Below are 14,769 nucleotides of genomic sequence, written 5' to 3' on the forward strand. Positions count from 1 at the left end.
ATATTTTGTCTAAAATTTTAACAAACTGTCTGTTTGTTCTGACTAGTATTTTATTAGTCAGGCTTTATAGGGTTAATAAATAAATAGCCTCCCTCCAGTAAGACTAAAAACATGCAGGATTCATCGAAATGCAGGTTCTTTGAATGAAGACCAGTATTTTATACTAAGCCATTCCACTGGTCTCAGTTCAATAAAATGACATTGCGTGTTGTACAATTCACAAGTTACATGAAGTGTAGCCTAGAGGAATTTCCTTTAATTTTTTTTTTAGCTGTGCATGCAAATATTCTGTTTGCATAGGATACCCAGATGATCATTTCCAATGGCCAAAATGTGCCTATATAACCAGGACAATGCATGGTTTCACACCATGTACAGTACACTAAACTTCTTGTTCAAACATCCCACTCCCCCCACTTGTGTTTGGAGTTTATTTTTTCGGTCTACGGTCCTTGTATCAACAAAGCTGCAAGGGACATTTGTATCGTGCCGCCATCTGCCGGACAGACCCTGTTACTGCACAAGCCTCCAGCAGGAAGCGCTACACTTCCATATATGGTCCGTGTCTTACTGCAGTAGGCGGGACTTCTAATCCGATTGGTTTAACTGGTGTCCATCAACTCCGGTCGATAGCAAACGAGCTAACTAGCTCAACACAGACAAAATACAGTGAGTAAAACACAACAGCGCGAAACCGGCGGGTTATTTATTTAAATCTATTTATTTTTTTGTTAAATATTGCAACGTTAAATCGGATAATTGCAGAAACTGGGGCGAAAGGAGAGGTATGTTGATTTTTGTGTCGGTAATAATAAGTTAATTTGAAACAGTAGCTCCCCTTACACGCTACTAGACACAAACATACTAGGATAACGCTGATGCCAATAACTACATCAACATTTATGTGTTATTAAACACATTTTCCTTTAAGATATGTCTTGTTTAATCTCTACAGAATAATTCAGGTTCTGTAAATTATTTTTATATAAGTATATCCTTGTTAATTTGAATAAACCTCATTTGTTTGCTGATTTGTTTACTTGTTTTGCTAACTTGTGTGCTATTGCTGTTTGTTTTGGACATTTTATTAACCTAAAGTGTATGGTATAACATAATTGTCGCTCTATATGACAGTATTAACCTTAAAAACCTATAGAATTAACCTTTGGTTTCTTTAACATCTCTTTAATAATATATAATAGTAATAATGGTAAAACATTGTAGTTAAAGGGATAGTTCACCTCATAATTATTTTTTATTTATTTAATCGCCCTCATGTTGTTCCAGACCTCTATGAATTTATTCCTCCTGTTGAACACAAATTAAGATATTTTGAAGATTATGGGTAACCAAACAGTCGCCGGGCCCCATTGACTTCCATAGTATTTTGTTTTTCCTCCATACTATGGAAGTCAATGGGGACCATCAACTGTTTGGTTACTGACATTATTAAAGATATCTTCTTTTGTGTTCAGAAGAAGAAAGAAATTCATACAGGCTTGGAACAACTTGCGGACGAGTAAATGACAGAATTTAAAATTTTGGAGAGTAATTACTAATTTATGATAATTATCATTTAGAGTGAACTGTTCCTTTAAACGAGCACAGGCTAAAACTATGCTTACACAGCGTTTATAAACGTAAATACATTCACATGTACATTTGTTAGAAACATGATAAGGCACGACCCTGTAAGCGGTTGCTGAATTGTTGTTTTTGGTTGTGATCAAACTGCAAACGTGTTGAATAATATTAATTTGTATTTAGGTAAATATTTGTATTTAGTATTCTGTTAAATAAGTTGCAGTTGATTTTTTTGTTTAGTAGGTATTCTTAATTTATTAACTAGCTATTATTTCTATTACTTATAAAACACCTGAAACCAACAGGCATGTGTGTGTAAATGTATTTGTGAACGTAAATAAATTGAACCGTAATAAAGAAATTAAGGCCTGGTAAAGAATCTTTGTCACATGCAATGAGAGATGTTGATGTATTTAGTTGTTTTTCTATAATATATTTGATAATTTATCTCTGTTTATGAGCATAAAATACATTCACATGTACATAAACATGAGAAGGTACGACCCTGTAAGTGGTTGTTTTTGGTTGCGATCAAACTGCAAACATGTTGAATAATATTAATTAGTATTTAGTTTTAATTCTGTTAAATAAGTTGCAGTTGATTTTTGTGTTTAGTAGGTATTCTTAATTTATTAACTAGCTATTATTTCTATTTTATACTACTCATGAAACAACTTTGAACAAACAGGAATGGGTGTGTAAATGTATTTGTAAATGCAAATAAATTGAACTGTAATAAAGAAATTAAGGCCTAGTAAAGAAGCTTTGTGACATGCAATGAGAGATGTTGATGAATTTAGTTGTTTTTCTATAATATATTTGATAATTTATCTCTGTTTATGAGCATAAAATACATTCACATGTACATAAACATGAGAAGGTACGACCCTGTAAGTGGTTGTTTTTGGTTGCGATCAAACTGCAAACATGTTGAATAATATTAATTAGTATTTAGTTTTAATTCTGTTAAATAAGTTGCAGTTGATTTTTGTGTTTAGTAGGTATTCTTAATTTATTAACTAGCTATTATTTCTATTTTATACTACTCATGAAACAACTTTGAACAAACAGGAATGGGTGTGTAAATGTATTTGTAAATGCAAATAAATTGAACTGTAATAAAGAAATTAAGGCCTAGTAAAGAAGCTTTGTGACATGCAATGAGAGATGTTGATGAATTTTGTTGTTTTTCTATAACATATTTGACCATTTGTCTTTGTTTAATTATTTCTGTAGGAGAATGGTCGTCCCTGATGGTGGAAGTGTCATTCAGCCAGCCGATAATGGTGACGCAGATGGGACGATGTCTAGTTCTGAGCCAGATTTCGGTCCGAACCTGACCACGGTGGAGCTCGAGGAGGTCCGTAAGCTTCAGGAGCTGGTGCGACGCCTGGAGGTCCAAAATCAAGCCCTGCGCAACAGGGGCAGCAAATTAGGGCTGGGGGGAGCCGCAAACAGCAATCTCACTACAGGAAGTAACATTAATAACCTGCACGAGGTCATGGACACTTCTCCCAGAGCAGAGGATGCTGGGAACTTGGAGCTGTCCCCTCCAGCGGGCAGCTGTAGCAGCGAGGACATGTCTCCAATTCCTGACGCCTGCAGACCAGAGGATGAGGAGCAGGATGGCTTCTTACCGTGTGCTTCTGGCTCCAAACAAACACTGGCACGCTATCACGGCGTCTGTGATTCAGAGACATTGGGAGCAGGTCATGCGGGTATGGACCACTCCGCCCTGGATGAAGTAGATGTACTTGACTTGGAGATGTGTGCTCAGGCCGAGGATGAAGACAGCTGGTGGGTTTATTGTTACTCTTTATTTCACTGTGTTCTTGTTTCACGTGACATGTAGTTACTGTGGTAATGACTATAAATTATGCATAATTACATGCAACTAACTCAAAACCAAACCAAATAGCAGGGGTGCCCAATCCTGCAAAGTTCACTTTCAACCCTGATCCAACACAATTATCTCCTGAAGATCTTAAAGCTACACTGTGTGATATTTTTAATTAGTTTCTGTTCCTCTCAATTCCAATTTCGTTTGAACTCCTTCGGTGGCTGATTTAGTCCAACATTAACACGGCAATCCCCCTCTTCACATTCGACACGGTGCCATCGAGTGTTAAAACGCGAAAGGCGAAGCTTGAATTTACGGGTATGTCCCTCTTTGGCTAATGTACTTTCAAGATGGAGGAGCAACATGGCGACCGGCATTCGAACCCCTCACCCGTATGTATTTTTTTTCAATGGCATATTATAAACTTACAAAAATACTTTATTACTTGAAAGAAGCAAATATACAATAAAGAGCACATATATTTTTGAAAGTGTTTTTAGCTAAGAATAAACTAAACTAAAAAAGTTACACAGTGTAGCTTTAATTAGCTGATCAGGGCTAGAGCTGAACTTTGGAGGAAGGTAGAAACAGAAACTCCAGAAACAGGTTGGTAATTAAAGGGATAGTTCACCTGAAAATGTGATGTTTATCTGCTTACCCCCAGTGCATCCAATATGTAGGTGTGTTTGTTTCTTCAGTAGAACACAAATGAAGATTTTTTTAACTCCAACCGTTGCTGTGTGACACTCATATAATCATGTGAATGGGTAACAACTCTATGAGAGCAAAAAAACACATGCTTGGACAACATGCACAAAGAGCCCTGTGGCTCATGACGACACATTGATGTCTTAAGACAACATTTGTGTTCTACTGAAGAAACAAACACATCGAGATGTTGGATGCACTGGGGGTCAGCAGATAAACATCACATTCTCATTTTTGGGTGAACTATCCCTTTAATATTTCTCTCTTAAATGTATAATTACACCGTAACAAGGACACCTTAACATAGTGTGTAATCGTTTTCTTCTTCTTATAATAATGACGTAGCACTGAATATGCACTACACTTTTTCTTTGAAACACGTTAGAGTAGCAGCTCCTCGCTCATGCAAAACTCATCACCATGCTTGACTTGGAAAATTGGTGCTGGGTTGTTGTATTCATCCAATATGTAGGTGTGTTTGTTTCTTCAGTAGAACAAAAATGAAGATTTTTTAACTCCAACCGTTGCTGTGTGACAGTCATATAATCATGTGAATGGGTAACAACTCTATGAGAGCAAAAAAACACATGCTTGCCTTGGACAACATGCACAAAGAGCCCTGTGGCTCATGACCACACATTGATGTCTTAAGACACAAAACGATCAGTTTGTGTGAGAAATCGAACCGTATTTATATAATTTTTTTTACCTCAAATACATCATATCAACAGCCTAGAACACGCCGGCAAGGTCAATATACACACACTGGCTTGTATTCCCAGAGCGTGTATATTGACCTAACCTGACCTAACCGGAAGTGAAGCACGTTCAGGCTGTTGGAAATAGCGTTGTATTTGAGGTAAAAAAAAGATATAAATACGGTTTGATTTCTCACACAAACTGATCGTTTTGTGTCTTAAGAGATTAATGTGTGGTCATGAGCCACAGGGTATCTCTGTACATGTTGTCTAAGCATGTGTTTTTTTGCTCTCATAGAGTTGTTACCCATTCACATGCATTATATGATCTACACACACAGCAACGGTTGGAGTTAAAAATGACTTGGAAAATTGGTGCTGGGTATTCTGTGTTAGTTTGGTATTGCCCAGTGACTTCCTACTGGATCAATTTAATCCCATCCTTTAAATCAGCACCAGGGAACTTTTTTTAACCTTCATAATATATTTTCAAGACTCTTGTGATGATACATCAACTTAAAATAGGTTGAACGACACGTCTGCCATAGCCTGATGGGGTCTGTATAATTTTTAATCGTACTTTTAAACTTCGGGTTTTGGGTAGTAACCCGAGAACAAAAAGAACTACAAAATTCGACTGCTTTACGGCATATACGTCACTTCCACCAACACACACACTTCCTTACATTCGGACGTGCGAGCCCAACTTTGTTCGTCGGATAATATAGTCATGTCTGAAGCAGCAGACAAATAAGAAAGAAAAGGTTTTGTTGGAGGAAAGCAATAAGAGGAAACAGAAAAAGTGATGGGATTAAAGGCAGGACGAGGATCAACATGTGACCAGCGTTTGCTCGTCGGCGTGAGCTGAAGGAGGCGTGCCCGACTGATGCTGTCCTGCTTGTTATGGTGATTACCTACCACTCAAACATTGAACTGAAGTATCATATAGATTCTGTAAAGCGGTAACCAATAGACTACTATAATGACGCTGGCTTGTAAACGTGAGCATCGCGATTATTTAGCGTTTAAAAAAAAAAAATAAAACCCATGAAATTATATTCATATGACCTGCTGAAGCATATGCCACTGACTGTACCTGGGATGAAGACATTTCACACGCGACGCCAGAAGAACAGCTGCATGTGAACTCCTCCTGCGGTGTTCAGGGGAACTGTTAGTGCTGCACCGACCCGCGGGACGCTTTTATGAAGTTATTTGGCCCGCCCCGCACCACTGTATATATTTTTACAACCCGCCCCGCACCCGCGACCATTAAATAGACATACGGGGTCCGCGGGTTATGAGACGACCCGCTCATCAATAGCTCAGGACTATCAGGGCTGTCATGTCAAAAAATGCACGCGCTATGGCATCCCCTGATGTAGGATGACAGAGCTTACGACAGTAGTTGAGGACATTATTTTTTCCCAACTGTAGGGGGACCCCGAGGGCAAAAGTTACCCAGTGTTGCTTTAAAAACAAAACAAAAATGATCATCATTTACTTTCCCTTAAAAGTACAATTCACCCAAATATGATAATTTTTTCATGATGTGCTCACCCTTATGTTGTTCCAAACCCGTAAGACTTCTTCAGAACCCAAATAAATATATTTTTTAGATCAGTTGTGGTAAACAGAAGCTCAAGCATGCTTGCTTGATGTGCAAGAACCAATGAGGTTCATTCTCGTGTTACACATCACAATTGACGCGTGATTGGTCACTCCAGAGAACACGTCTCACAGCTCTTGTTTTTTTTTTTTTTTAGAAAAGTCATTTGTAAACACTGACTCTGTACTTCCGCCTACACCAAGCGTGACCTTTTCACCGTAATTGCTTATTACGCTGGTTTCAAATTCATGTTATCTTGCGTTCGTATACATGGCGTTTGGGAATGCAATCGTGTGAGAGATGCTTCTGGGAGGTCATTATACCAGGCACCTCGGGCGCTTCAGAATAACTACAACAACATTTGAGATGCTGTGTGATGAAATTGGTCTACTGGTTACTCCAGTTATACAATCACATCCTTTCATGAGGCAAAGTCGCGAGTTTTTGTTGCGCATCGAGGGATTTATTAAAAGTAAACGTTTTTTTTTTAAATGCGCATAAAAATAGATGGATGGAAACTAATGAATCCTAAGAGGTTTCTCTCCCTCCATTGAAAGTCCAGGTTACCTGAACTTAGAAGATCCAAAAAAGTCATAAAGGCGGCATGAAACAAATCCATATGAAGCAAGTGGTTTAATCCACATTTTTATGAGGATTACTTTACATAAATAATGATCGACTTGCATAGGCCTATAGTAAACACAGAAGCTCAGACGTACATCACAAATGAGAACAAACCTCATTGGTTTCTCGTGCAATACACATGCACTTTGAGTTTCTGTGTTCATCATATGTGACGTGTTTGTTCGTGATTAAAAGCTTAAATAATCACATCTTCACAAAACGTTTTAACGCTTTCATTACAAATATCTAGATGTGTATTTTGTAGATTAACCAAAGTCTTATGGGTTTGGAACAACATGAGGGGGAGTAAATGCAATTTATAGCGAGGTCTTTTGTGACCGTACTGTCATTCTGAATGTGTAACAGCGGTGAATGTGTCCGCCTCTCTTGAATCTAAGCGGAAGCCTTCCTGCCATGCAGTGTTAGTGGAGGGGTCACAGCGTCGAGCAGTCAGTATCTGTTCTTCTCTGTGGTTAAGAGCTGCTTTAAATCCACTTTGGATATAAGGGAAGGTCAGCCTAAAGGTGCATTACCATGGTGAAGGTTTGCTCTGCCCAGTGAATACATTTTACTCTTGATTAGTTATGGGCTCTTAAACTTTTATTTTTGAAGTGGCATTTTTAATTTTTAACTAGAACATGGTATGAGTGTCGTTTTTCAGCTGTGTGGTTAATTTGGAGCATAACCTTAATTACAGCCCATAACTAAATAACTAAAAACGGACTGTGTGTCAGTGAGGAAGGATTACTGCAAGTCGTGGTTTTGCATCACACACACACACACACACACACACACACACGCATACATACATGCATACAAATATAAATCTCTCACACACACACACACGCGCATGCATGCATGCATACATACACATATAAAACACACACTCACGCATGCATACATACATGCATACAAATATAAATCACACACACACGCAAATGCATACATACACATATAAAACACACACACGCAAATGCATACATACACATATAAAACACACACACACATGCATGCATACATACACATATAAAACACACACACGCATGCATACATACACATATAAAACACACACACATACATGCATACAAATATAAATCTCTCACACACACACATGCGCATGCATGCATGCATGCATACATACACATATAAAACACACACTCACGCATGCATACATACATGCATACAAATATAAATCACACACACACGCAAATGCATACATACACATATAAAACACACACACATGAATACATACATACACATATAAAACACACACACACACATGCATACATGCATACAAATATAAAACACACACACACACACACACACACACACACACACACACACACACACACACACACACACACACACACGCATGCATACATACATGCATACAAGTATAAATCACACACACACACACGCATGCATACAAATATAAATCACACGCACATGCATATATACACATATAAATCACACACACACACGCATGCATACATACATGCATACAAATATAAATCATACACACGCATGCATACAAATATAAATCACACACACATACACACGCATGCATACAAATATAAATCACACACACACACACACACACACACGCATACATACACGCATACACATATAAATCACACACACACACACACACATACATACATACTAGTCAAAAGTTTAGATTTGTCAAAATAGTAATTTCTTTATATAGAAACTGCTATTTTGATTGTTTTTGAAAGAAGACTCTTCTGCTCACCAGTGCTGCATTTATTTAATCCAAAATACAGCAAAAACAGTATTATTGGGAAATATTTTTACAATTTATAATAACTTTTTGAATATATTTGAAAAAAATATTTGAATATATTTTAAAAAGCAGTTTATTCCTGTGATCGAAGCTGAATTTTCAGCATCATTACTCCAGTCTTCAGTGTCCCTTCAGAAATCATTCTAATATGAGGATTTGCTACTCAAGAAACATTTATCATTATCAATGTTGAAAACCATTGTGTACAATTTTTTTCAGGATTATTTAATGAATTCAAAAGAACAGCATTGATCTGAAATATGACATTTTCAGCTGAACTATGCCTTTAGGTTAAACACTATGCAGTGAAGCGTGGTACTAATTTAGCTTCCTCACGCCGCATGAACACTTGGATATGTGGCTAATAATAGCACATTTATCTAGGTTAACGTTAGAGCGAGCGGCCGTGTAAAGTGGTTATCTGGTTAATATTAGGTGGTTAATAGTGTGTTTCAATTATGTTTGGGATCAATGAATGATAGACGAACGTTTGTATATCCTGCCCAACATAATTACCACATGGACAAGCCGTGTTCACGATCTGTCACAGACTGCTGGACTTCGCCAATTCCTTTAATTTGATTAATATTTGGTCAATTTGAAGCCTCTTCTCGTCAAAAAAACATTTAGTCGAATATTAGGGGGCAGCCCTAAAAAGATTGATTTTCATAAATGTACACCCAATGTTGGGTCAAATATGGACTAACCCAGCAATTGGGTTGTTTTAACCCTGTGGTTGGGTAAAATATTTGCTTAAGACAACCCAATCGCTGGGTTAAAACAAGCTGGGTTAGGCTGTTTTTTTAGTCTATCCCTTGTATTTTATTCTTTATAAATGCTGCATTTGTTTAATTAAGAAATTCCCAAAACAAATAATAATAAGCAGCTAATCTCTCTAATGCAGCTTTAATTTTCAGGAGTATAATCCAGCCACTAATCCTTCAGTTGGCCTGCAATTAGCCTCTCCGTATGTGCATATCGGCTGCTTAAGGTTAACCGAGCCCTGTTTGGTTGCAGCGTTGGGTCGTATCTTTGGCACGCTGGTAAGCAGCTTTTGGTGGATTTATGCTTCATGTGATATTGCTCATTCTAGATGGTGAAAAAAAGAGGATTGTTTTGAACTGGATTGTGACTACAACAGTTTTTTCATAGGATCCATTATATAAAGCTGCAGTGTGTCATTTTGTTTGGGGATGTTTTTAACATTGTCTCTCATTTATCAGTTTAATATGAAGTAAACAATTTACAGAAGTACCGCTAAAACATTTGTACTGTATTATTTTTATCATGTTTATTTCCTGCTGTAACTAGTAGTAAAGAGAATGATTGATGAACGTTGCATTCCACTTTTAGGGATGCTAGTGGTCCAGAGATGAGACAGCTTTGCAGCTTTAAATATGCATCAGTATTGTCTTTTTATGACTTAATGGCAATGAATGAGACATTTAAAGGGCTCATAACATGAATTATTTGAATGTGTTCCTTGTGGTTCACTTATAATTTTTCTTTATAAGTGTCACAAGTCTTTGTGAACAATGCGTCCAGTGTAGACGGGTGTCAGCCCAAAACAGCTTATGTCAAAAAAATATTAAGGAACATTTGAATTCTCAATTCATAAATTATTTCTTTGGACGTTTAAGCTAAAAACTTGCAGGATGTTTCAAAGAGCTCTTCTATGTCAAAAGATCATGGAAAAGTTGATTGTTATAACTCCTTTAATTCACATATCTTGTAAATTTTGTGATTTCTGACAATAATTTCAAGTGCATCAAATCTACATCTATTGTTTGAATTAAAGGGTTGGTTCACCAAAAAATAAAATAAACCAATGATTTACTCCCCCTCAAGTCATCCTAGGTGTAAATGACATTCTTCTTTCAGACGAACACAATCAGAGTTATAGTAAAAAGTCCTGCCTCTTCCAAACTTTATAATGGCATTGACTTGTTGCCTCGTTTATAGACAAAAAAAACAACTTCTGGCTGGTTAGCGGTACGCAAGTCGACTTAGGGCAAAATAGTGACCCCTGACGTGATGTACAGGAGAACTGTTTCATTCATTCATTCATCTCGAACTTTTGATGCGGATAGGGCTGGGTAACAAACTCAAGCCCTCTTATATTGAGATTCTCCTTCATTTCTCTTTAAAAATTCTTGTTCTGGACTCTAATTCATGACTTGTTTTGCTCTATCCTCTTGTGTACTGCTGGTAGCTAGTTATTTTAGTCTATAAAGTTTTAAATATGGATATTTTTCTTACAAAAACGCGCCACTTCGCTTTATTAACCCCCGGAGCCGTGTGGAGCAGTTATATGATGGATAGATGCACTTTTATGGACTTCAAAAATGACCCAATTATAAAGCTTGGAAGAGCCAGGACATTTTTACTATAAGGGTGTACTCACACTAGTCAGTTTGAACCGTGCCCGAGTGCGTTTGACCACCAAAGCGCGGTTCGTTTGACTAGTGTGAGTGCTCCGAACCGTGCCCGGCTCGATTAGCCGGCCGTGGCCCGTTTGGTAGAGGTGGGCCAGAGCGCGATTCAGTTGGACTCGGGCGCGGTTTGCATGCAGTGTGAGCGCTAACCGTTCTGGAGTCCGTAATCAAAGCTGCAAAGTCCTTGCTGCACTTCAGCTGGTACCTTGCAAACCTCCTCATACGAGCAGCACGATTACGTGAAAATGTTCGCGCCACTAAGGCGACACATCTGTTTAACAACAGGCTGTGAGAGGGCCATGGACCAAACGACACAAAATTATCCACAAAGAAAACAGAGTGATGGACTCCATTGTGTTCAGAGCGCGCCGCTCTTCCTGTTTATCCCGAAACTGTCGCACCATAATGACGTAAGCGTGCTCCGGCACGAATGCTGAAACCCTATGTGAGTGCAGGCCAGAGGGGGAGTGGGGAGGGGGGACAATCGTACTCGGGCCCGGTTCATGTGAGTACACCCTAACTCCGATTGTGTTCGTCTGAAAGAAGAATGTCATATACTCCTAGAATGACTTGAGGGGGAGTAAATCATGGGCTTGATTTCATTGTTGGGTGAACCATCTCTTTTAAAGTAGTTTACACCAACAGTAAAATGTTCTTATGTAAAATAAAGAAAACAAACAGAATGCACTTCTCTGTTTCCTTTCTGTGCACTTGCTTTTGGAGCGCATCATAAAAATGGACCGAAATTCAGCATATACTAATTTTTGCAATTTTGTTTTGTTAATCTGTTCATTATTTAGGGGAAATCTATTTTTTTGTATTTATTTCTTTTGTGATTTTATTTTATTTTTTTCTCCGTTCACGGAAGCTCTGCATGTGCGTGATGTGAGGATATGTGAATCACAGACACTTATCCATTTATTTAAATCTAATTTAAAGGGTTAGTTCACCCAAAAATTAAACTTATTTCATTAATTACTCACCCTCATGTCGTTGGACACCCGTAAGACCTTCGTTCATCTTCAGAACACAAATGGAGATATTTTTGTTGAAAGCTGAGAAAGGCTTCAGAAAGGCCTCCATTGGCATTCAGTACATTTACACTCACAAGACCCATAAAGGCACTAAAGACTTTGTTACAAAGTCCATCTCAATACAGTGGCTGTACAATCATTTCATGAAGTGATGAGAATAGTTTTTGTGCGCAAAGAAAATCAATATAATGACTATATCCGCCAAGTTATTGTCTTCCGTGTAGGTTTCGCTCCTCCTCTTCTGGGTCATGAACGGCGGAGCTGCGTCATATTCTCGCGCATGCGTCGAGTTCACGTCAATAACTTGGTGGATAAAGCCGTTATTTAGATTTTTGTGTGCACTAACTATTTTCGTCGCATTATAAAATGATTGTACAGCCACTGTAGTGAGATGGACTTTGTAACGAAGTCTTTAGTGCCTTTATGGGTCTTGTGAGTGTAAATGTACTGAATCCCAATGGAGGCCTTTCTGAAGCCTTTCTCAGCTTTCAACAAAAATATCTTCATTTGTGTTCTGAAGATGAACGAAGGTCTTACGGGTGTCCAACGACATGAGGGTGAGTAATTAATGAAATAATTTTTGGGTAAACTAACCCTTTAAAGGGATCCCCTGGTGTTGAGACTTGTATGGCTTAATATAACATAAATGATGTCTCTTACTGAATTATGTAGTAGAAAACCCATGAAAGATCTACGTTATTTAAAAAATCGATTTTATATTTGGACCATGGGCGGCGCCATTTTGTTTGCGTTCTAGGTTGATGACGTAGATTGGTTGAACTCCTCAATCAGCTGGCGTTACCCGTAGCTATTTTTACCACAACGCAACTCGAAAATTGTTTCAGAGTTAAACAAAACCAATGAATTGCTTTGTAATTGTACTTAAAACACACTCAAACATACAAGCACACAAACTCACCTACACAAACAGATCGGCGGCCGGGCACACACACCTACAGACTGCGTTGTCTCAATCGAGATGTTGGGCTGCTCAGTCTCCATGACAGGGGCTGAATCCGAAATCGACCCCCTATACCCTGAAATAGGGCATTATTTGAAGGGACGGCCATTTGTAGTGTTGTCCGACATCATAGTGGAAATGTTCGAGTGCAGTCATTCAGTCTCACGTTGCACCGCAGTGTACAGCCGATTTACAAACAGCTGTCCGACTTCACGCACCCAAACATACATGTGGACACAAACTCTCTCGCTCACACAGACTCACACACACCCCAACAGTTCGGCGCGAACACACACACACACACACACACACACACACACACACACACACACACACACACACACATGAGGCGCGAACAGATCGGCGCGAACACACACGCACTGCGTGCGCGCATACATCACTATTCCCTGTGTTGATATCATAGATAGACTGTTGATATGCAGTAGATTAACTGTAATGCCTAATGTATCCAGCAGAGGGAAATATCTAGGTAGGATGATGGGATAGGGGAACGTGAGGAAGAGAGGCAGGATGTTTTGGTGATGATGCATGGGATTGGTTTGTGCATTAAAGTTTGAGCACGCTCAGTGAATTAACCTCAATCTTTAAACTTTCACTTTTAAGACACAAATTACTTTCGCTACTTTTGTTCACTAATACAACTTGAAGGAGTGAATGAAGACGATCGAGTGCGTGAAGTCGGACAGCTGTTGTGTGTAAATCGGCTGTACACTCGTTATTGCGGTGAACGTGAGACTGAATGACTGCACTTGAACATGTCCACTGGTGTCGGACAACACTACAAATGGCCGTCCCTTCAAATAATGCCCTATTTCAAGGTATAGGGGGTCGATTTCGGATTCAGCCCCTGTCGTGGAGACTGAGCAGCCCAACATCTCGATTGAGACAGCGCAGTCTGTCAGGTGTGTGTGCGCGCCCGCCGATCTGTTTGTGACTTGTGTAGGTGAGTTTGTGTGCACATGTATGTTTGAGTGTGTTTTAAGTACAATTACAAAGCAATTCATTGGTTTTGTTTAACTCTGAAACAATTTTCGAGTTGCGTTGTGGTAAAAATAGCTACGGGTAACGCCAGCTGATTGAGGAGTTCAACCAATCTACGTCATCAACCTAGAACGCAAACAAAATGGCGCCGCCCATGGTCCAAATATAAAATCGATTTTTTAAATAACGTAGATCTTTCATGGGTTTTCTACTACATAATTCAGTAAGAGACATCATTTATGTTATATTAAGCCATACAAGTCTCAACACCAGGGGATCCCTTTAACATAATCTTGTCGACTGTTAATGATCGGTTAACAAGCTTTGAGTGTCGGTTTATATTCATTATTTAATTTGATTAAATTTATTAAATCTTTAAGTGATGTGATATTTATATTTATTTAATAGGATTAGATATATTCACATTGTGTGGACTAAACTTTAAGAAAACAAAACTTGCCCACAAAGAA

The 14,769-nt window shown here is 38.5% G+C and overlaps 1 protein-coding gene across 1 annotated transcript in view; it reads left to right on the forward strand.

Moving 5' to 3' along the window:
• Positions 1-622: 622 nt before the first annotated feature.
• The window catches only part of zgc:66447 (SLAIN motif-containing protein-like), a 42,738-nt gene continuing 28,591 nt past the window's right edge, over positions 623-14,769 (forward strand). Inside the window, exons 1-2 of the mRNA XM_067456879.1 lie at positions 623-785; positions 2,821-3,381. Of these exons, the coding sequence (XP_067312980.1) occupies positions 2,825-3,381 (557 nt within the window). The 5' untranslated portion in view covers positions 623-785; positions 2,821-2,824. The remainder of the gene's footprint in view (positions 786-2,820; positions 3,382-14,769) is intronic.

Source organism: Pseudorasbora parva, chromosome 11 (genome assembly GCF_024679245.1).
Source record: "Pseudorasbora parva isolate DD20220531a chromosome 11, ASM2467924v1, whole genome shotgun sequence".
Classification (NCBI taxonomy): domain Eukaryota; kingdom Metazoa; phylum Chordata; class Actinopteri; order Cypriniformes; family Gobionidae; genus Pseudorasbora; species Pseudorasbora parva.